Source organism: Rhinolophus sinicus, chromosome 3 (assembly GCF_057876585.1).
Source record: "Rhinolophus sinicus isolate RSI-liver-muscle chromosome 3, RSI-T2T, whole genome shotgun sequence".
NCBI classification, from domain to species: domain Eukaryota; kingdom Metazoa; phylum Chordata; class Mammalia; order Chiroptera; family Rhinolophidae; genus Rhinolophus; species Rhinolophus sinicus.
In genome coordinates, this window is record NC_142503.1 from 200,322,729 (window position 1) to 200,343,667 (window position 20,939).

The 20,939-nt window shown below is 41.7% G+C and overlaps 1 protein-coding gene across 13 annotated transcripts in view; it reads left to right on the forward strand.

The window, feature by feature from the left end:
• Window positions 1-20,939, forward strand: part of MARK3 (microtubule affinity regulating kinase 3) — a 79,903-nt gene that overhangs the window by 36,470 nt on the left and 22,494 nt on the right. For all 13 annotated transcript variants that reach the window (XM_019747200.3, XM_019747197.3, XM_019747199.3 and 10 more), the window contains 8 exons: window positions 4,118-4,166; window positions 6,627-6,692; window positions 10,822-10,892; window positions 15,545-15,601; window positions 19,306-19,542; window positions 19,704-19,823; window positions 20,064-20,163; window positions 20,473-20,585. In XM_019747200.3, coding sequence (XP_019602759.1) covers window positions 4,118-4,166; window positions 6,627-6,692; window positions 10,822-10,892; window positions 15,545-15,601; window positions 19,306-19,542; window positions 19,704-19,823; window positions 20,064-20,163; window positions 20,473-20,585 — 813 coding nt within the window. The remainder of the gene's footprint in view (window positions 1-4,117; window positions 4,167-6,626; window positions 6,693-10,821; window positions 10,893-15,544; window positions 15,602-19,305; window positions 19,543-19,703; window positions 19,824-20,063; window positions 20,164-20,472; window positions 20,586-20,939) is intronic.

Consider the following 20,939-nt stretch of genomic DNA (forward strand, 5'->3'; position numbering starts at 1 on the left):
ATGTAGAAAAACAAGTTGAATTAAGATAGTAGAAATAGGTGAATTTCTATGGTTTAAATATCCTTTTATGATAACATTTAAAAAAATATGTTGTATAATCCTAGTTGGGACTTTTTTTCTCCCCTTTCTTTCCCGTTTTCTTCCCCCCTCACCCCCCATTCAAGCCATTGTTTCTCAGTCTAGTTGTGTAGGGCACAGCTCCCTGGCCCATGCTGGTGTTATGAGCCTTGAGCTCCCCTGGCTCAGGCAATCGGTCGCCAATCATTGGTTGTCTGCTCACAGCAGCTCTCGGCAGCTCACGCTGGCTGCCAGCCACTCAGAGTGGCACAAAGCAGCCCACAGCCGCTCACGCCAACCTCTGGCTGCTCACGGCAGCCCAGCACCAGGGAGAGCTGTTGTTCACAATCTTACCCGTAGAGGGTGCAGCTCACTGGCCCATGTGGGAATCGAACCTGCAGCCTTCAGCGTTAGGAGCACGGCGCTCCAACCGCCTGAGCCACTGGCCTGGCCCGAGTTGTCAACTTTTATAAAAGTTCTGTGCCAGCCCACCTGTTGCTCTCTAGTGTTTGGTATCAGCAGTGGGTAACTTGTCAGTTTACTTGTAAATTTCGATAGCGGCTGCATGGAATCCTGGGATGCATTTGGACTTTGGAGTCAGACGGCTCAGATTAGCGTCCTGGCTCATCCTGGTTCTGGCACATCCCGGCTGGGAGTCCTTGGTCAGGTTCCTTCAATTTCTCAGTCCTCCTTCCCCATTCGTTGCAGATGGATTGTCAGTCACCTGACAGGTGGGAAAACCCAGTTAGATGTGATCCCAGATGTGACGTGTCTAGCTGTGCCCCACACACAGTAGGCAGTTGATAACTGGTAGTTTCTGGCTTCCCCCCAACCCCCTTAATTGGTATAGAGCTTATGAACTCATTTCTACCTGATATGTAGCTCTGAGAGGTAAACATGTAAAGTTCTTTTCGCAATATCTAGACACTGCCTTACTAGAGGATCTTTTGCTGCCCTTTCTGCCTCTGGAATTAAGCTTGTGTTGCTCATCTCTCCACCGTTCCTGTTTTCACAGCGCGTCCCTTGGTGTGACCTCTGCTGTGACTCACGAGTTCTCAGACTTTCCTGTGTTGTCTGAAGCGTATAATTATCTACTGCTCTCTAACAAATAACTCCAAAACTTGGCAACTTAAACAAAACCTTATGTTATGTCACAATTTCTTGAGTTAGTGCCTTTGGGAGTGACTTAGCAGGGTGGCTCAGGGGCTCTCAAGAGGTTTGAGGTAAGAGCCACAGCTGCAAGCATCCGAAGATTCGGTTAGGGGTGGCAGATCCACTTCCAAAAGGGCCCTGTCACCTGGCTGCTGGCAGGAGACTGCAGTTCCTCACCAGCTGTGGGCGTGAGGCCTTATTTAGTTCCTTGCCATCTGGGCCTGTCAATCGAGGTGCTTACTGTCCTCGTGACACGAGTGATCTGAGAGCAAGGAGGGGGCCGCAGTGCCTTTTATCGAGCCAGTCGGCCTCTTAAGTCCCCCCCCCATCACTTCTACCTTACTCCCTTCCTTAGAAGCAAATCACTAAGTGCCCCACACTCAAACGGGGGGTATTAGGTTCTGCTTTTTGAGGGGAGGATTGTCAAGGAATTTGTGGACGTAATTAAGGACCGTCACACCTGGGGTGCTTGTTGTAAAGTTTTTCAAGGTCCATTTCAGATCCAGTGCCAGGCAGGACCTGGAACCTGCAGCTACACCAGCACCCTCATGATTCGGAGGCACGTGGCACTTGGAAACACGCTGCTGTGCCCCTTGGGTCACTTGGTCCTCCTTAAACAGGTTTCATTGGTCATGCCTCCACGTCTTTGCTCCCAAATACGGAGCACACAGCCCGTTGTCAGCTGTACACGTCCTTTCTTCAGTCCTCCATATGGCCAGTGACAGCCGAGGTGCCCTCTGCCCCAGATAGACATGAGCTCTCTGTCCCTAATGTCCCTTCTATTTCCTGCTCTTTGGTTCTGATGACGTGGTTTCAGTGCTGTAGTGCTAGCAGGAATTTGAAGAATGATTGCCTTCATTTGCCCTGCTCTCCTTCCAGCAGCACTGTGGCAACTCTAACGAGCATTCTGCTCCTCGGGGTTGCAAAGCAGCGTGGTCCTTAGAGTGCTGACAGCACCTAGGCGCCCACACACGGGGTGGGTAGTGCTGTCATGCAGGCAGTTAGCAAATGCATGCGTTCCTGCGTGTGCCACGCTCGGTCTCAAGCATGCGGTAGCCAAAGGAGACAGATGTGCTCCCTGTGCATGAGGAGGTGACAGCAGCAGGCACACAGAAAGTCTCAGCACACTTGAAAGACATTCTGGCTGGAGGTGAACAGACGATGCTATGATGTAAAACAAAGGAGACTTACTTAGAAAAGGTATTCAGAGAATCTGCCTGAGCCTTGAAGGATGGAAAGAAGCAAAGACTGAGGCAGGGGACAGCTCCGTGTGTTCCAGTATCTGAGAGGGAGCGCGGCTGCTGGAGGAGCGTGGCTGGAGCTGAGCTTGGAGGGGTGAGCGGAGGTCGCCATGCCAGGGTTTCATTCTGAAGGCAGTGTCCCAGGCTGTGTCAGGACGGGACCCAGTTTGGGGCTCTTCTAATGTAGGCAAGGGGATGAGTGAGGGGTACAGATTCTAGCTACGGATTCGACTATGGCATGTGGGAAACGGGACTTCATGTTAGCTCGACAGGGGGAGCTAAGAAAACTCAAGCCTGAATGCTTGCCTCGGAACGTGAAATGAGGGGTGAGCACACCAGCGACAGGAGGTGCTCACGTCGGTGGTAGGAGTGCTCCTGCTTCAGAGATGACCCACATCCCAGCCAGGAAGGCTGTTCACCTGAGCCAGACTTGGAAGCTCTGTGCTCACTTGGGGTCAGATGTGTCCTTGTCTGTTTGTCTGTGCCATCCATTGCCAGCTGCTGATTGAGTTGTAGATTAGACGTGCTGGGCTAGGACAAGCACAGTGAGAGCCCCTGGGTTTCTCACCGACTTCCTTTCCACCGTCAGCTGTTCCCCATCTTCCAAAGCTCTTTGCAGCCCTCATCTCCTGGGGGTGGTAGTGTGCCGTGTGTTGGGAGACCTCGTTCTGGGCAAATTCCCCACGGAAAGATGGCAGGACTTTGGAGCGTCGTCTTCTTTTTCTTGTTTTCACTTGTTGGTGAGGGTTGGATGCGATAGCCTCTAAAATGCTGCTATTTTCTGAGATCTTCTATGAGCACAGGCCATAATGCTCTGACCCTGCTCTGAATTCACAGTACATGTTTATACAACAACAGTGTGATATTTCTCCTTTTTCTGTGTGATCAGCTCTGCTGGTCTTGACTGGGTAGTTTTTCTTACGGTCTCCCCTGGGTCTCCTTTGTGTCGTGGCATTCAGATGGCGAGTTGGCAGGAGCTGCGCTCAGTCTGAACAGTGGGTCTCCACATGGTCTCTCATCCTCAAAGAGCATGCGACATCATTCCCAGAGAGTAAGGCCGGATGTGCCAGCATTTTATGCAGCCGCTGCTTGGCTTCAAATTTGATAATGTCCCTTTGGCCAAAGCAAGTCACACAGCCAGTACAAAACATGTGAGGCAGGACTCGTCAGGGCCGTTCATGTAACAGTTTCTCACAGCCTCCATGCTCAATGACCTGCCTCCAGTGAGGGTTTCCTGTAGTGGCTTTGTTCACAATCTTTTCCTAGAATTGGAATTATCAGTCTAATGCTCAGGATGTGTAGTTCATTGCAATGGGGCACATTTTCATTTGCAGAATAGAACCCCTGGGTAGATACTGCGTCAGAGTGTTATTCCCAGACTATTCTTGCTAAGTCTGACCTCCTGTGTTCAAGAGAGCAAAGTGTAATTGAGATTGTGGTATCATTCTCTTCTGGGACATCTGCTTTTTCACAAGATAGAACTGAAGCACTTAGTATTGGCTTATAAAGCTACTTCACAGTTAGCCTGGACTTTCATGCTAGTCCTAGGTGTGGCCTGCTAAACATTATCAGTGAATCAGTAATCTAAGAGAAAATTTAAATTACATTGCAACAGTGACGTATAATGTTTACTAACCTGTGTTGGGGGGATTGTGTTTGTTTTTTAGCTCTTCAGAGAAGTAAGAATAATGAAGATTTTAAATCATCCAAACATAGGTACTTTCTGCTTTCTTAAATATTTTTGTGTCTAAATGCGTTCTTGCAAGTATGTCATAAAGCTAAACATATATTCCAGCAGTGATAAGGGATTCCTTCCCTCCTCCCAGCCCAAATACACTTTTAATAAGGTATACTTTATATATATATATATATACTTTATATATATATCATCCAAACATATATATAATATATATATATACACACACACACACATATATATATAAATTGTTCATTTTAATTAACTTTTTGAAATTACTAAAGACAGGTTATAAACTTAGCTATTCAATATTTGAATTTAAAGCTTTAATACAAGTAGAAACATCTATAATCAGGTTAGAATCTAATTTTTTGACATATTAGAAAATATCATAATTGTATTTAATTCGTAGATAGAGAGAAGGGAATTCTACTGTTAAGTCAGAGTTAAGATTTTCAAAGCTATAACACCTTTTGCAGTAGCTGTGTTCCTAAGAAAATATTCGTACCCTGAAGCATATTTTAAAAGATACAGGATAGTTGTTATCTACTTGAATTTCAATATGAATTGCTTGTACAACACCAATTCGTTCTGTGTCCTCTGTGTGCACAGCCCTGGTTTAGGTGTGAAGAGGTGGGTGTGAAGGGGAGGAAGGGGCGTGGTCCTATAAGTGAGGGACCAAATCCTGACCCTTTTGTATAGATAGCACAGTGAACAGTTTTGATCCCATGTATCATAAGAGCTTTTTAAAAATAGTATAATTGCTTTTTTTACACAATGATAGCTCCTACAAACTAAAAGTAGTATTTCAAGAGTGAAATAGCCCTTAAGACAGCCAGTTGTATCAGTTTACTATCAAAATCATTTCTAGGAAGTGGGAGGGGTGATGTGACGTCTGATGTTAAGGATATCCTATCAAAAAGTCTTTGGCACAAAAAGAGAAGAATAAAATGGTGCCACAGGAGAGAAAAAGCTTATACCCTATTTCATCAAATCTAAGCCACCATTGTTTAAAAGGCATTATTTTACGAACTAAGAAAAAACAATGCTACCAAGCCATTATCCCATTACCAGTGATATTAGTTAAAATGTAAAAAAATATATACATCTTAATAAAATATGATCTGTTTGGAGAAAAGAAAAATAATAGGGAATATTAATATAAAAGTTGGAAGAAAACCATCTTCACTTTTCATTTCAACCCTTTCGGGTTAGCTAGCCAACTCTGGATTTCGGATTCCAACTTTTCACCCAAAAACACTTTATCACTACTGCCTAAAACTAGCTAACTTAAACACATTTATTTTGTTTTTTAATTACTTAAGTTGTACCCTGATTGGAGTTCTCTCTAATTATTATTAAATGACATATCTTTGATAATAGATTTAAATGTCTAAAAATTTAAATTGCTATTAGATTAAAATAGTTTTCCCAGGAGAATCAAAATTTGCATTGGAATTTAGGCTTTATTTATATATTGATGGTTTACCAACATACATGTCTTAAATTTCTTTTCAGTGATTTTTCTTGACAAACTGGACATATCATCTTAGAAATATGATAGTTTTGTTCATCAGCTCAACAAGCATATATTAAATACGTTAGGGACTTTATTTGGTCTAGTAGTCTATGTTAAAGCATCAGGAAATAGCCCGAAATATGAGAGACTAGCATTTCCCACCTACACACCCCTTCGGTAAATTTTAAAGTTTTACCAAAATAAGGTAGATATGCAAAATAGTGATTTGACAGCTTTAGAAATTTGTTTCATTCAAAAAGTACATATTTCTGATTGATTTGTTATGGTTTTATGAATTAGTAATAGAAATATTTCTGTGTGTAACAGGGACTGGTATAGCAAAGTCACATTAACCCATTAAAAATAATTCTTTAAAAAAGTTCTTTTCAATTAATTAATTATAGTATCCCTTCTACTTCTTGCCATCTCTGGCTTCCGAATAGTAACAAAGGAACCTTGTTCTCAGAGAATTGTGGTAAGTTTTCCAAGCAACAAAAGTCTCAAGTGGAATTATATGTATCCTTAAAGCCAGAATGACAAGTGAATGGACTTGTACTTGCAGGAGTAGAGTAGATCCGAGCCATAGTTCCTGCAGGTCGAATGTGAGATAGGAACGCTTTCCCTGAGGTGCAAAGGAAGAGCTGCTGGGAGGGCAGCTAGCCACCATAGACACAATACAGGACGGTGACAGAGCCAGTGAGAACCGACACTTCACTGGGCTGCCGAGTGCATCGTTTGAGCACCCAGAAACAATCTTTATTGTTATGGAATTCCATGCTTTTATAAAATCGTTCTTCAGTTGTAATATATGATAAATTTCCTAAAAGCAATTTTTAGAGGGCCAGCTATTGAAATCTTTAATGGGGGTGGGGGAAAGGTTCCTTCTCACAGTTACAGTGTCTGTGTACATGCGTACAAACATTTGTTTCTTTTTTCTCCTGTATCCTCTCCCCTCTCCCAGTGAAGTTATTTGAAGTCATCGAAACTGACAAAACACTCTACCTAATCATGGAGTATGCAAGTGGAGGTAAGGAATTTATGTATGTTCTTTCTTTCTTCTCTTTTAGAAGAGCACACAATCACACTGCACACGGGGATAATTATTATGGCTTCTTTAACATTCAGAGTCATAATATAGTAGGATAAGAATCAGAAAAGCTGACTGTTAGCAGTTCTGGGGGTTGCTATTGAGTATTGCACTATTAGCATTTTTAATCGATAATATCCAAATACTTGGTTTTTATTTTACTGTGGTAAAATAGCCATAACATAATATTTACCATTTTAACCATTTCAGGTGTACAGTTCTTGGCATTAAGCACATTCACATTGTTGTGCAGCCATCACCTCTAGAATTTTTTCATTTTCCCAAATTGAAATTCTGTCCCCATTAAACCTTGACTCCCCATCCCCTGCCCCCGGGCCCGGGCACCCGCCATTCTGTTTTCTGTCTATGAATTGAACCGCTCTAGTACTTAGATGAGTGGACTCACACAGGGTTTGTCCTTTGTGACTGCCTGCTTCACTGAGCAGAATGTCCTCAAGGTCCATCCGTGTCGTAGCTTGTGACAGGATTTCCTTCTTGTTTGAGGCTGAATCGGATTCTATTGCATAAATATTTATGTATGTACACATTTTGCTTATTCCAGGTATTTGGATTTTTAAATATATCAATGTATTAGCCTGTTTGAAATAAGTGTGTACTGTATGTTGGATTATTTTTCCTTATCAGATTTTAATGTCACTGGTGGCCATCTTTTCCCAAGGCCAGAAATGGTGGTTATAGTGCATCTAGTTAGATTTTCCTTAATGATTAAGGACCAGTAATGATTTGCCTACAAGGTTGTTTAAATGGAGATGTTTTTCTGAAATGAATGTATATAGCCGTTGTCTTTTACAAAGATTCTCATTTAGGGTTTAGGCTGGGCTAGGCTGGTACTTGGACCATGTGTGAGTTTCATTGTTGGTGAACGTCAGAAGCTTTCCTGCTTATCTTTGCGTGTTCCTTACTTCTAACACAGTGCCTGGGACACAGCAGATTCTCAACAAATATGGATTGAACTGAATTTATGAAGTTATAAACTACTGGGGATACACTCTGTTTAACTCTGCAGTATAGCTTACATTGTTTTGGTTAGAGTGGAGTTTTATTTTATCACTAGCACTTTGATCCAGGTTGCAAAACCTGAAGACAAAAAGCAGAATCAGAACCTCATTGAGTTAACCATGAAATAAAAGATGGTAAGCCTGTTGTGAGCAAGAAGAGGTTATCTAGGCACACCTGACACCACTTTGCCATGCTCCTAATTCATGAGTAGTCGTGTGATTCATGTTTTAAGTGTGTGGCTGAGAATTTAGTTGAGATTTTCACGATTGAAGAGTGAGTAGTAGGAAGAGCTGAAGTTACTTGCAGAACCAAAAATCTATATAGAGTTGGAATACTTGGTACTCATCTTACAGAGTAACATTCATGACCTTTTCATTTGTGTAGCCTCTGCAGGGCACAAGTGCTTTCTCTTACCCGGTCTCTCCTTTGACCTTCACAGTGACTCTGTGCGGTGGCCAGGCAGTGAGTGGTGGGCTGGTGGGCTTTTACCCTTGAGAAAATAGAGGCTTGGAAGTCTCACTGTGGTACTCTTCCAGGCCTGGAGCCCCAGTCTTCTGGCACCATGTAGCCTCTCCTGCTTTCGTTAGTTGGTCATGGCTTTCTGTTCCCATCTCTTTTAGGTACCAGGCTCATAGAGATTGCTCTTACATAGGGGCAAAACAAGAACATCTGAGAAGCATCCAGTTTTAGCAGAAAGAGGGTGGGCTTTGGGGAAGACAGAGGTGGAGTTAGTTCAGCCAGCCCCCCTCGTGGGCAATGTGACCTGCTAAGTTCCATGTCTCTGAGTTTCTCAGTAGCCATGTAACACAGCCCCCCCACTTTGAGGTGCATGATAATAGCGCTAATCGATTGGCGGTGGTTTATTGGCCTGGGCTCTTTGTTTTAATCAGCTCAACAAAGACTGTCAATGTCTTGGACATCATTTTGTTGTTGACAGGTCTGCCATTTTGAACAACAGTTTTGTTAACTGACCACTCCTCCCCAGCCTGGTATTTTTCACTTTGGTGGAACCATAGAATTTGAGAAAAGGAAGGAATCTTAGAAATCATCCAGGACAACACTGTGATTTTTACAGATGAAACTCAAGCCCTGAAAGGTGTTCTGTGCTAACAGTTCCATTGCTAGTGGCAGGACCTAAACTAGAATGAGGGGCTTTCTGTCCAGTATCCTTCCATCAACCACATGAATGTCCCTGCCCTGGGTGGAGAGAGCCACTGTTTGCTATTTTTTCTCAAATAGCCTGTAGAGGTTCAGTTCAGCTGCTTAATCTGAGTACTAATACATTTTTAATAAAGAAAAGAAAAGATCTGGGTTGAACTGATTTATAACAGTGAGGGTGACTTATGGTTCCAAAATCTCTTAAGAGGTTTATATTTTATTTTAATTTATAAAAACATTTTAAAATTATATTGATAGACTTGGACTTTTTATCTGTGTTACTCTATAACTAGTGTGTTTAATCCGTTAGTTTTTTTTTAAAGTCAAAACTGTTTTCCTTATGATATGCACATGACTTTAGTTGTTTTCACTTTTTAACCACTTGTTTTGACATTGTGTACTACTCTGCAAATACGAAGGTCATTTGCTTAGAAAATGCTGACATTTTACTGAGCTGACATTTCACTTCGTAATTCATCATAGTTAAATGAATTGTGTAGTGTAAATTAATGACATGTAATGCGTTTTAAAAGATCATTATATAATCAAGCAATAACTTGAAACATTTATGCCTATCCACTATTTAAAAATTTATTCATTTAAGGCTAAAGGTTGTCAGATATTAATGTACAATTCAGAATGACTTTTTCTTCAAAAGTATTTAAGTTGTGCTCTGAAACAGCTTTTTTAAGTACCAGAATATTTTAGTTGAATGCCGTCACTAAGTTGGAAGGTATTCTTTATTTGTATGAATTAGACATAATTCTTTCCCAAACACATTTTCTACCTGATTGCTAAGTTAGTACTCTTTTCTGTTGATTTCAGAGGTGTTTCTTTATTCTAAATTGATACGCAGTTGGCATTACTGATACGTTCCCTGAAGGTCACGTCTCTTCTGAGAAATTAATACCGTGGGAACCACCTCCCGCCTAGCTGTCTGCCTGCGCATTCTGCTGGCTTTACCCTTTGGTTCACAGTGTGTCTGGAATCCCCCACTTCTCCCCACCGCTGCGCTCCCCACTCTCGGCCCAGCGTCCTCATTCTTGTCTTGAATGTTGTGCTGCTCCCAGTCGGTCTCCCTGCCCCTTGCCCAGCCCTAACCCTCTCCTCTGGGCAGCAGCCCGAGTGGTCCTTGTAAGAGGCCAGTCATTCCATGTTGTCCTCTGCTTCTCCTCTCACTCAGAGCTCTGCCCCAGTGCTTACGGAAGCCTGCAGGGCTGCATTCATGACCTCACCTCCTCTTCATCTCTGCTCACCCTCTGCCTCCTTCCCTGCTCACAGCAGTCAGCAAAACGCGTGCGCACACGCGCTTCCTGTTCCTTCTTCGCTTTGCCGCCACAGCCCTCCTTGTTATCTCCATCCTGTATGTTCATTTGTTTATTCTGTCTCCCCTCCCAGACTAAACTCCACGAGGAAAGGGACTTGGCTTTGTTCACTGCTCTGTCTCCAGAGTCTAGAACAGCGCCTGGCAGTTTAGTAGGCACTCCATCAATGTTTGTTGAATGAATGACTATATTCAGGAAATGCTTTGTTATCCTAATCCTACAGAATAGATATCTTAACACAAATAACTTACCAATTTTAACTTTCAGTTTTCACTGCTAAGTTTTTATTAAAGCATATTAAAAACACAATCTTTAAAATAAAACTTGTGTAATTTAAACATAAGAGAATCTAATTTCAAGGATTTTCACTAGCTTAAAGATTTTGTGAATGAACTTTGCCTGTAGTTAAAGTTAAGGCTAGTTTAGTTTAAATTCCACATGTTTCTGTTTATACCTATATTTAAAAATAAAAATGAGAGCATGGCTAAAATGAAACGTCATCAATTTATGGAAAATTAATGCTTAGAAGTAGGACTTCTGCTTACTTTTATTTCTCTCAATTATAGGTGAAGTGTTTGACTATTTGGTTGCACATGGAAGAATGAAGGAAAAAGAAGCAAGAGCTAAATTTAGACAGGTATGAATTAATGTGCCTTTAGTTGATTGATTTAATAATGTTAACTCGCTTAAACCCTGAAGCAAACAAGTGTTTGCCTCTGTACCTTGTTATGAGGCCCTTGGATGGAGCAGGGGTTGGCCATTCAGTTCAACAAAAGTTTATGAAGTACCTCTCATGCCTAAGGCACTGTGCTAGAGGCAGCTGCTTCGGCATTAGAATTTTCGTCATTAGAATTTTCATCTCACTCTTAGTTTTTGACGGTCGAGCCTTAAAAAACTAGAACCTTTCAGAACACCTATGATTGTGTTGATTAAAACCATTCCCGAGTTCTTAGCAAGAAGAGCGTCACAATCCCAAAATTCAGTATTAGTTTTGTTCTACACAAGCCAAAACGAAATAGAACTTTATCTGTTCATTAATGACTTAAACTTCTTGCTTTGTCTTTACCCTGCCGTTTAAGGAAACTCATTTTAATAAGCAAGTTTTAAGCATAAAAGTGACTTCACTCTCCTATCTTCATTAATAACTATTTATTGATTGATCATTACACTAGGATAAGTGCTTTCCCTGCATTAAATCTCATAGCAGCCTAGTGAGTTGCGTATTATTATGTCCATTTGCTAAATATAAGGAAACGGAGGCATGGGCAGGTTAAATAATTTGCCCCTAATTTGATGTCTGGCAAGATTCAGACCTGCCATTGATTCAGGCCCAGGTCCTGTGACTCCAAATCTCAACTCTTTAATTATTACGTTGTGCGATTCTTTAGACTAGGAATCAGCAAAAGCCAGATAGTAGCTATTTTAGGGTTTGTGGGCCATGTGGTCTCTGTTGCAACTATTTAACTCTCCTCTTATTAGCGTAGAAGCAGCTGTAGACAATATGTAAACAAATATACTCACATTATTGTGTTCTAACAAAACTTTATTTGCACAAACAAATGGTGGCCGCCTTTAGCCTCTAGGCCATAATTTGCCCACCCTGCCTTAGATGAAGGGAAGGCCCAGGTGCTTTATTACTTTTAAATGAACTCTGTGCTCTCATGGTTGTAAGTTGTTTTTTTCCCCTTCTTTCGCGTCTCCTGCTCCCCCCCCCCCCCCCCCCGCTCTGTTCAAGCCGTTGTTTCTCAGTCTAGTTGTGTAGGACACAGCTCCCTGACCCATGCTGGTGTTATGAGCCTTGCGCTCCCCCCAGCTGAGGCAGTCGGTCACCAGTCGTAGGTCAGCTGCTCACGGCTCTCGCCAGCTCGGCTGCTCACGGTGGCTGTGGCTGCCAGTAGCCCATGGCTGTCGCTCATGCTGGCTACCGACCACTCAAACTGGCTGGATGCTGGCCACTGGCTGCCAGCCACTCATGCCAACCTCCGGCTGCTCACGGCAGCCCAGCTCCAGGGAGAGCTGTTGTTCACAATCTTAGCTGTAGAGGGAGCAGCTCAATGACCCATGTAGGAATCGAACTGGTGACCTCGGCCGGCGTTAGCACCTGAGCCACCCGGGTGGCCATAAGTTCTTTATTCAAATGGAAGTATAGACTCATTTATCTTAGAACTTTAAAATTTTTGTTTTATTCTCATATAAGCTTGTCAAGGTAGACATATAGACAGGAGTCTTTAAAGGTTTCACAATATTTGGAAAGGCAGTTTTGGCTAATTTTCAAGATTTCTCCTGACATCTGCCTCTCTTGATTGCTTAGTCTAGTGTTTACAGTTATGGACTCACTCATAATTTTCTTAACTTTTGCTGTTGCTTAAATATAATTTAAAAGCTTCAAACATACTAATGGTACTCTGAAATAAAACCTATTAAATATAAAGTTGAAACTAACTTTTGGCTATTATTTAACTTCTCTGATCCTCAGGTTTTCTAGTTATAAAAAGGAGGAAGTTATACTTGATGAATTCTGAAGTTCTTTTCACTTCTGTTATCACTTTATTCTGTGATCTATGGAAGGAAACTCAAATTTCTCTTTTTTTTTTAACTTTTTAACTTATTTAAGTGTGTTTTTCCAGGACCCATCAGCTCCAAGTCAAGTAGTTGTTTCAACCTAGTTGTGGGGGGCGCAGCTCACAGTGGCCCATGTGGGGATTGAACCGGCAACCTTGTTGTTAAGAGTACTGTGCTCTAACCAGCCACCCCCCTCAAATTTCTCTTTATTGTTTGACCCTTTTCATAACTGTACTCTTAATTTCTATAAATTGGCTGCCTAAAAACCAGTAGTTTTTTTTGTCTTATAAAACTTAAATTTCCTCCCACTCAGATGAATCTGTCTGACGTGCACATTAATGCAGATGTGGTTTATTGACGGAGGAGAAGGCCAGTGCAGACCGGCAGCAGCCGCTGGAGCTGCTCCCTCTCTCAGGGGGCTGGGTAGCACTTACACCGAAACCTTCTCTTCTCCCATCTCCACCTGTCCCCTCGGTGGGATCCAACTTGTCAGGGGGACTTGGACATTTCCTAACCTAAATCTTGAGGAAATTGCTCAGATTTTTATTTTAAATTTCCTGCAAAAATTCTGAAGCCTTTATCTGAAGTACCTTAATTGACCCAGGAAAGGGAGTTCACATGCTTTTACAATTAATGACTTGATTTACAGTGCTTCCAGCTAATGTAATTCTTTCTCCTTGCTACAGTATCCCTTAAGACAGCTCATTTAAACCTGGAAGGATCAGCACGATATTGGTGTTTCTCTTTCTCTGTTTCTAATTGCCATGCTTTCCAAAAGTTTATGTCCTCATTACTCTGACTAAATAAAAAGTCTTCCATTTTATGACAAAGCGGAAAGCATGCTGCACACAGAGTACACTGCGCATGCTCTATTTTCTGTCAAAGGTTGGCCCTTCTTTCCATGTTCATCAGCAGAGGGTTTTTCCTCTTCCCACTTCTTCACCATTCTCAGCCTACTTACTGCTTATGCTGTTTTCATTTTTTGGCTAAGCTCTTGTTCTTCTCAAAGAAAGAGAATAGATTCCTGCCTCCATCGTCTTTCCTGGCCTCTGTCTTGGTGGCTTGGTGATGTCACAACTTCTGTCCTTTCATGTATGAATGCTTGCATTCAGATTCTAACCTGGAAAACATCCAGGTTCTCGGCCTTCTTTAGAAGTAATTGCTTCTAGCTTAAAAGCAGAATGCCAAAAAAGCAATCATTTAAAGTTGAGTATTTTGGTTATTGTGGCATTGCATTAGCTTTGAGCTGTTTGGAGGTAAAACGAGAAATTCTTTGATTTCTTTGAGAAAGCATAGGAAATTGTCAAATCTAATTGAACAACAGAATTTGAAAATATCTACAAGAGAAAACTCAATATGGGGGTGGGGGACAGAAAGAAAATTGGATGAGGCAGAAGATAAAAAGTTACCTATGTCCTAGGCAGTAAACCTAATGTTGTTTTAGGAAAACAAAGTAATTTCACTTTCCCATTTTCCATGCCGACAGAATAGAAACAGCATTTCCAAAGTAACAGATGCTCTAAAATGCTTATTTTGGCATTGGAGTTTTTGTACCTTTAGTTGATTATGAGTAGGTCTGATCTTCTGAATATTCACTTTATTACAAAGTATGAAGCCCTGATTTTGATACCATCCCAGCCCAGCTCCTCTTTGCTGCTTATTCTGAACTAAATATTAACCAGTAGAACAGCCCTGTGAGTTTTTATGTCTAGTCCAGGTGAGTGCGTGTGACTTACATTTCAAGGTTGGTAGTGATTTGGAGCAACAAGCAGTAGTTTCATTGTAATGCCGGTTTTGTATATATAAAGCCATATATTATAAATACATGTGCATAACACCAAAGAAAAGACTAGAGGCAAATACACCAAAATGACAGCGATGTTATCTCTGGTGGTAATGCATATAGTTTTATAAACTGTTCTGTATTTCCTAAAATTTCTATAATGAGCATACAAAACTTTTATAATTAGAAAAGGAGACTGATGAGAAAATTACTAGTAAGTGTGGAATTTCAGCAAAACAGTTGTTTAACAGTGCTGATCCCAGGACCAATCAGAAGTTGACTCAAAGCACACCATTTGCCGAGAGTAGGGGGGCCCTTATTGAGAGAGCACATAATAGTTCCCATAGTTTGTAGTTTGCATACTGCATTTATTCTTCATTTTAAGGAAGAGGAAGCTGATCCTCCCAGAAGTGAAGTAACTTCTGCTGTCCTTGAACCTATATCAGCTAAAAGGAAGAGAGTGTTGTAGGGAGCAGACTGACTGGGAAGAAAAGTAACTAACAGAGAACTAACCTGGGTTAACACCTGGCCATGGAGAGTCTGTAACTGCCTGTTGGTCTTGAGTTGGTCACGTGGGCATGGAGGTCACCCCAGAGCATCTGGGCCTGGGCCTGGGGGCAGCTGGGCCCTCCAGATCCTGGTGACTTGTTGGGCTGTGGCACCACACTCAGAAGTACTGGAATGTCAAGGGGGAGGCCCCCAGAAGAGACTTTTCCAGTTAAACTAGAGAGAACAGGGAGAACATACTCACCGATCGCTTCCTGCCCTCACCCTTGAATTTCTCCCAATTGAAAAGTTCAGAGCTTAAGAAAATTGTATTTAGAGCTCCACACAGATGTGAAGTGTCTGAGCATTTAGCATGCGTGAACATTAATGACGTGTTTTCATCTCACTGATGAATCTGCGCCCATGGTGACTGTTCATTTTGCATCTCTCCTATTCAGATAGTATCTGCGGTCCAGTACTGCCACCAGAAGCGGATTGTTCACAGAGACCTCAAGGTGGGTCCCAGTGCCCACTAGAGGGTGCTTTTCTTGTATGCGCTCAGTTCTCCCAGCAGTTATAACCCAAATGAGGCCTCATTTAGACTGTGTTGTTAAATAAGAAAAAATAAATCCTATAATAATCAAATCCTTTTAATCAAGTTACAGTAAAGAGAATTAAAAATAACAATGAGGGTGTTTTGTTTTTTTTAGTTGAATGTATTGGGGTGACAATGGTTAGTAAAATTAAATAGCTTTCAAGTGTACAATTCTGTATTACATCATCTGTATATTGCATTATGTGTTCACCACCCAGAGTCAGTTCTCCTTCATCACCATATACTGTTTCACCCCCTTTACCCTCATCTACCACCCTCCTCCCCTCTTACCCTCTGGTAACCACTAAATTGTTGTCTGTGTCTATGAGTTTTTGTTTCTTCCTTTGTTTGTCTTTTTCCTTTGCTTTCAATTTTATATCCTACATATAAGTGAAGTCATACGGTTCTCGACTTCTTCTGACTTATTTCACTTAGTATAATAATCTAAAGATCCATCCATGTTGTCGCAAATGGCAGTATTTCATCTTTTCCTATGGCATAGTAGTATTCCATTGTGTACATATACCACATCTTCTTTATGCAGTCATCTATCGAAGGACACTTTGGTTGTTTCCATGTCTTGGCCACTGTAAATAAAGCTGCAATGAACATCGGAGCACATATATCTTTATGGATAAATGTTCTCAGATTTTTTGGGTAGATACCTAGGAGAGGGATTGCTGGGTCATATGATAATTCTATTCTTAATTTTTTGAGGAACTTCCACACTGTCTTCCATAGTGACTGTACCAATCTACATTCCCACCAACAGTGTATGAGGGTTCGTTTTTCTCCACAGCCTTTCCAACACTTGTTACTATTTGTCTTGTTGATAATAGCCATTCTACCTGGGATGGGGGATATCTCATTGAGGTTTTGATTAACATTTCCTTAATAGATAGTGAAGTTGAGCATTTTTTCATATATCCATAGGCCATTTTTAATGTCTTCTTGGGAGAAGTTTCTATTCATGCCCTCTGCCCATTTTTTTATTGGATTGTTTGTCTTTTTGTTGTTGAGTTGTATGAGTTCCCTTACATATTTTGGATATTAGCCCCTTATCGGAGGCGTTGTGTGCAAATAGTCTTCTCCCATTCAATTGGTTGTCTCTTTATTTTGTCGATGGTTTCTTTTTCTGTGCAGAAGCTTTTTTGTTTGATAGAGTCCCATTAATTGATTTTAGCTTTTACTTCCCTTGCCTTTGAGGTCAGATTTATAAAATCCTCTCTGAACCCAAGGTCCATGAGTTTAGTACCTATGTTTTCTTCTATGCAGTTTGTTGTGTCAGGTCTTACAGTTAGTTCTTTGATCCATTTTGAGTTGATTTTGGTGTATGGTAACAAATAGCAGTCTAGTTTCATTCTTTTGCACGTGGCTTTCCAATTCTCCCAGCACCATTTATTGAAGATGCTTTCTTTTCTCCATTGTATGTTTTTGGCTCCTTTGTCAAAAATTATCTGCCCAATGTTATGTGGGTGTATTTCTTCATTTTCAGTTCTATTCCATTGATCTGCTGTGTCTGTTTTTCTGCAAATACCGTGCTGTTTTGATTATTGTTGCTCTGTAGAAAAATAAAAATTAGGTTTATGAAAAGTATTTTACATTTTAGTCAGAGCAGCTCGGAGTTGGTCTCTGGAGAAAAATCATCACACCAGCAAACAGATGGGAGCCTCCCCCACTCTCACTGCGTCAGCCTTCTGTCCTGTTCACGGCACTGGTGTTTGAGACCTACTCCATAGTCCTCCACCTCTGCCCTCTCAGCATAAGAAGAGGTTTCCTGTTTCACAAGGGAAACAAAAGCACCAGGCTGAAACCCCCTCGGGTTCCCAGCAGGCCTCACTCAGTTACATCTCACCCGCCTTCACCCCTCAGAACTTGACTCTTGTTGCAGGACAGTGGGGCGCCTCTGTGGGCTCCCCCTCTGCACTCTAGGTCCTGTCTCCCTGCAGGGGCTGCTGCCCCTCTGCGGCCTCCTGTCTCCTGTGTCCCACTCACCGTCTCGCTCAGCTGGATCTCACCAGCAGCATTTACAAGAGGATGCTCAAGTCTATACCATCTTTTACTGAAAAACCTCTCCACCCCACTCCCCTTCCAAATACACCCTTTTTCTCTCTTCACCCTCACAGCCATGTTTCTCTAAACACTGTCTAGATCCTTTCTTAACTAGGTACTCACGCCCTCTCTCTCCTCACATACTTGTCACCCACCTGCTTATTCCTCTGCCCCACCCTGGCTGCATTCGCACCCTTCTTCTTTCTATTAGCTGCAGTAGCCTCTGTATGTTGATGACCCCCAAATCCATTCTTGCAGCGCGAGCTCCCTTCTAGGACCCAGTACCCAGCTGACAGAAAGACCTGTACCTAGGCATCCGTTGGCCCCTCAGGGTCAGCAAACTCATAGCCTGAAGCTCTTCTTCCTGAACTTGAATATTGAGTTCTCATCCTTGTTACTAATGTCCCTTAGGTGCCCCTCTCTGTTCTGTGGTCCACTCAGTCCCCAGGTCCTGTTGCTGCTGCTTTCTGTCCCCATTACCACGTCATTGTTCAGACCACCAGCATTCGTACTTGGTTACCACATGAGCTTCTTGCCTGGTCTTTCCTGCTTCTGGCTTGGCCTCCCTCCCATGTGGTTTCCCTATTGCACCCAGAATGGCCTGTGAAGAACACAAGTGCGATCGCTGTCCCCACTTGAACAGCTCTTCTGTGGCTTCCCGTTGCCCTTATCTTGACAATGAAAACTTCCTGACTGCGGGTCACTCTGCTAGCCCTTTGTGATTCAGCCATGGCCACATCCCCAGCCATCTCTCTCTCTCTGCATCTTTATTCTACACACTGCCTTTCAGTGTCTTGAGCAAAACGTTCTCTCTCACCTTCTGGGTTTTCAGACTGTTTATTCTGTCTGAAATATTTCTCATCAGCATACCCACTAGTGTCAACTAAACCTTAAGGCAGCAGCTTCAATCTCACCCCCTCTCTGGAACCATCCCACACCTTTCAGTGCCAGGCCATGGCCCCCACCCCTCCTCTATCCCAACACTTAGGTCAGAGAGTGTCGCTGCTCATTTTTCTGCCACTCCCCTCCTCATCCATGAGCTTCTTAAGGGCGGCACCATGTTTGTCTTGTTCATCATTATATATCCAGACACTAACATGACGCCTGGTATGTAATGGCCACATGGTATATATTTGTTGAAATAAATAAAAATGACTATGATCTGTACCTTGTTTGAGGTTTAGGATTCTCCCCTCTCCAATAATAGCTATTATACAGCTATTTAGCAGTTTTGTGAAATGGCTGTGCACTTACAGAAGCATTAATTTGGTAAAAGCCCTTTTTTATTCTTAATTGAAAAACTACTTAAAAGTTGTTTTGTTTGTTTTTTTATCGTGGGGCATTTGTTGTTTATATTAGTGCTAAAATTAATCTATACCTCGTGTCTTTAATGTTAAGTCAGAAATTCTGATTTATTTCCATTTTATTCTGGAAAGAATGTTTTCTCATTTTATTCATTAGGGTGTATTATCTTTATATCATTACAAAAGCTTTTATAAAATGCCTAATTTTATCACAGTTCTAATTACATTTTGGTTAAATTTCATTTTTGTCTTGGTGTTTTCCCTCTAGGCTGAAAATCTATTGTTAGATGCTGATATGAACATTAAAATAGCTGACTTTGGTTTTAGCAATGAATTTACTGTTGGCGGTAAACTGGACACGTTTTGTGGCAGTCCTCCATACGCAGCCCCAGAGCTCTTCCAGGGCAAGAAATACGACGGGCCTGAAGTGGACGTGTGGAGCCTCGGTGTCATTCTGTACACCCTTGTCAGTGGGTCGCTCCCCTTTGATGGCCAGAACCTAAAGGTAAAAGAAGCACTTACACCAGCTTCTTTAGAAAGCTAAAAAGATTTCCCAGCACAGCGAGTGCTGGTCTCCTCGTGTAACATCAGTATGCGGGCTTTGGGGGTTCTTCGTTAACCTCAGAGTTGGCTCACTAGTTTTCTTTCCTCTCTACCTCCCCAAAGGAACTGAGAGAGAGAGTATTAAGAGGGAAATACAGAATTCCTTTCTACATGTCCACAGACTGTGAAAACCTTCTCAAACGTTTCCTGGTGCTAAATCCAATCAAACGAGGCACTCTAGAGGTAATCGTATACATGAAGATAAATAACCACTTTGGAGAGTCTTTAAAGTATTTTTAGAGCTTTGCTTGGTTTATATAACATATTGAAAACTATCCTGGGGCTTTTAAAGCAGGAATTGAGCATTCAAAACATTTTTTTAAGTTACCCTTTGAGCTATAATCGATGAATTGTTAAGTAAATTTTCCTAAGTGTGGTGATCAGTGTTTTGCTTGCTGCTACTAATGAACAGTTCCCTTGCAGCAAATCATGAAGGACCGGTGGATCAACGCGGGCCATGAGGAGGACGAGCTCAAGCCATTTGTTGAACCAGAACTAGACATCTCAGACCAGAAGAGAATAGGTAATTCACCTGTGCCTGCGTGCCTTTGTGTGCCCGTAGTGCATTTCTGGTGTGACTCCTGTATGCCTAAGATGGAGATAATGGGAAGTTAAGCGTCGGTTACATGAATCAGCTGATCTGTTTTGTCATGTTCAGGAGCATATGTGCAGTTTGCTATACTAACACTCACGAACTCAGAAGTAAGCCAGCTGCCCATTTATGTTAGAAAATGTGTGATCTTTTGAGTCAAATAAAGGAAAATACTATAGCATGTAACAGTGATTTCTTATCCCAACAAAACACATAAACTATATTTTGTCTTTCTTTTAGATATTATGGTGGGAATGGGATATTCACAAGAAGAAATCCAAGAATCCCTTAGTAAAATGAAATATGATGAAATCACAGCTACATATTTGTTGTTGGGGAGAAAATCTTCAGAGGTAAGAGTGATCAGAGAAAAAAAATATCCTCTATGTAAATCACAAGTTTATGTAAGCTCTTCTCTTAATTTTTATTTTTTTACTATGTGTAACATTTTTACTATGCGTATCATTTTTTAGTTTACCTTCAGATGAAAATTGAGCTCTTCTGATTCTGATGAGCTAGCTGCTATTTTAATCTCTTTAAGATAACAGCCTTACTAGTGGATATTGTCACAAACTTGCTTTCCTAAATTAACCTATAGCCACGAATAGTTTAGAACTGATACAAAGTATCAGGTGAAGTAAATAGAGCGCTTTAAGTTATTTGAAAACACCTGGAAAGGAGAGCATAAATACCTGTTCCTTTGTGAG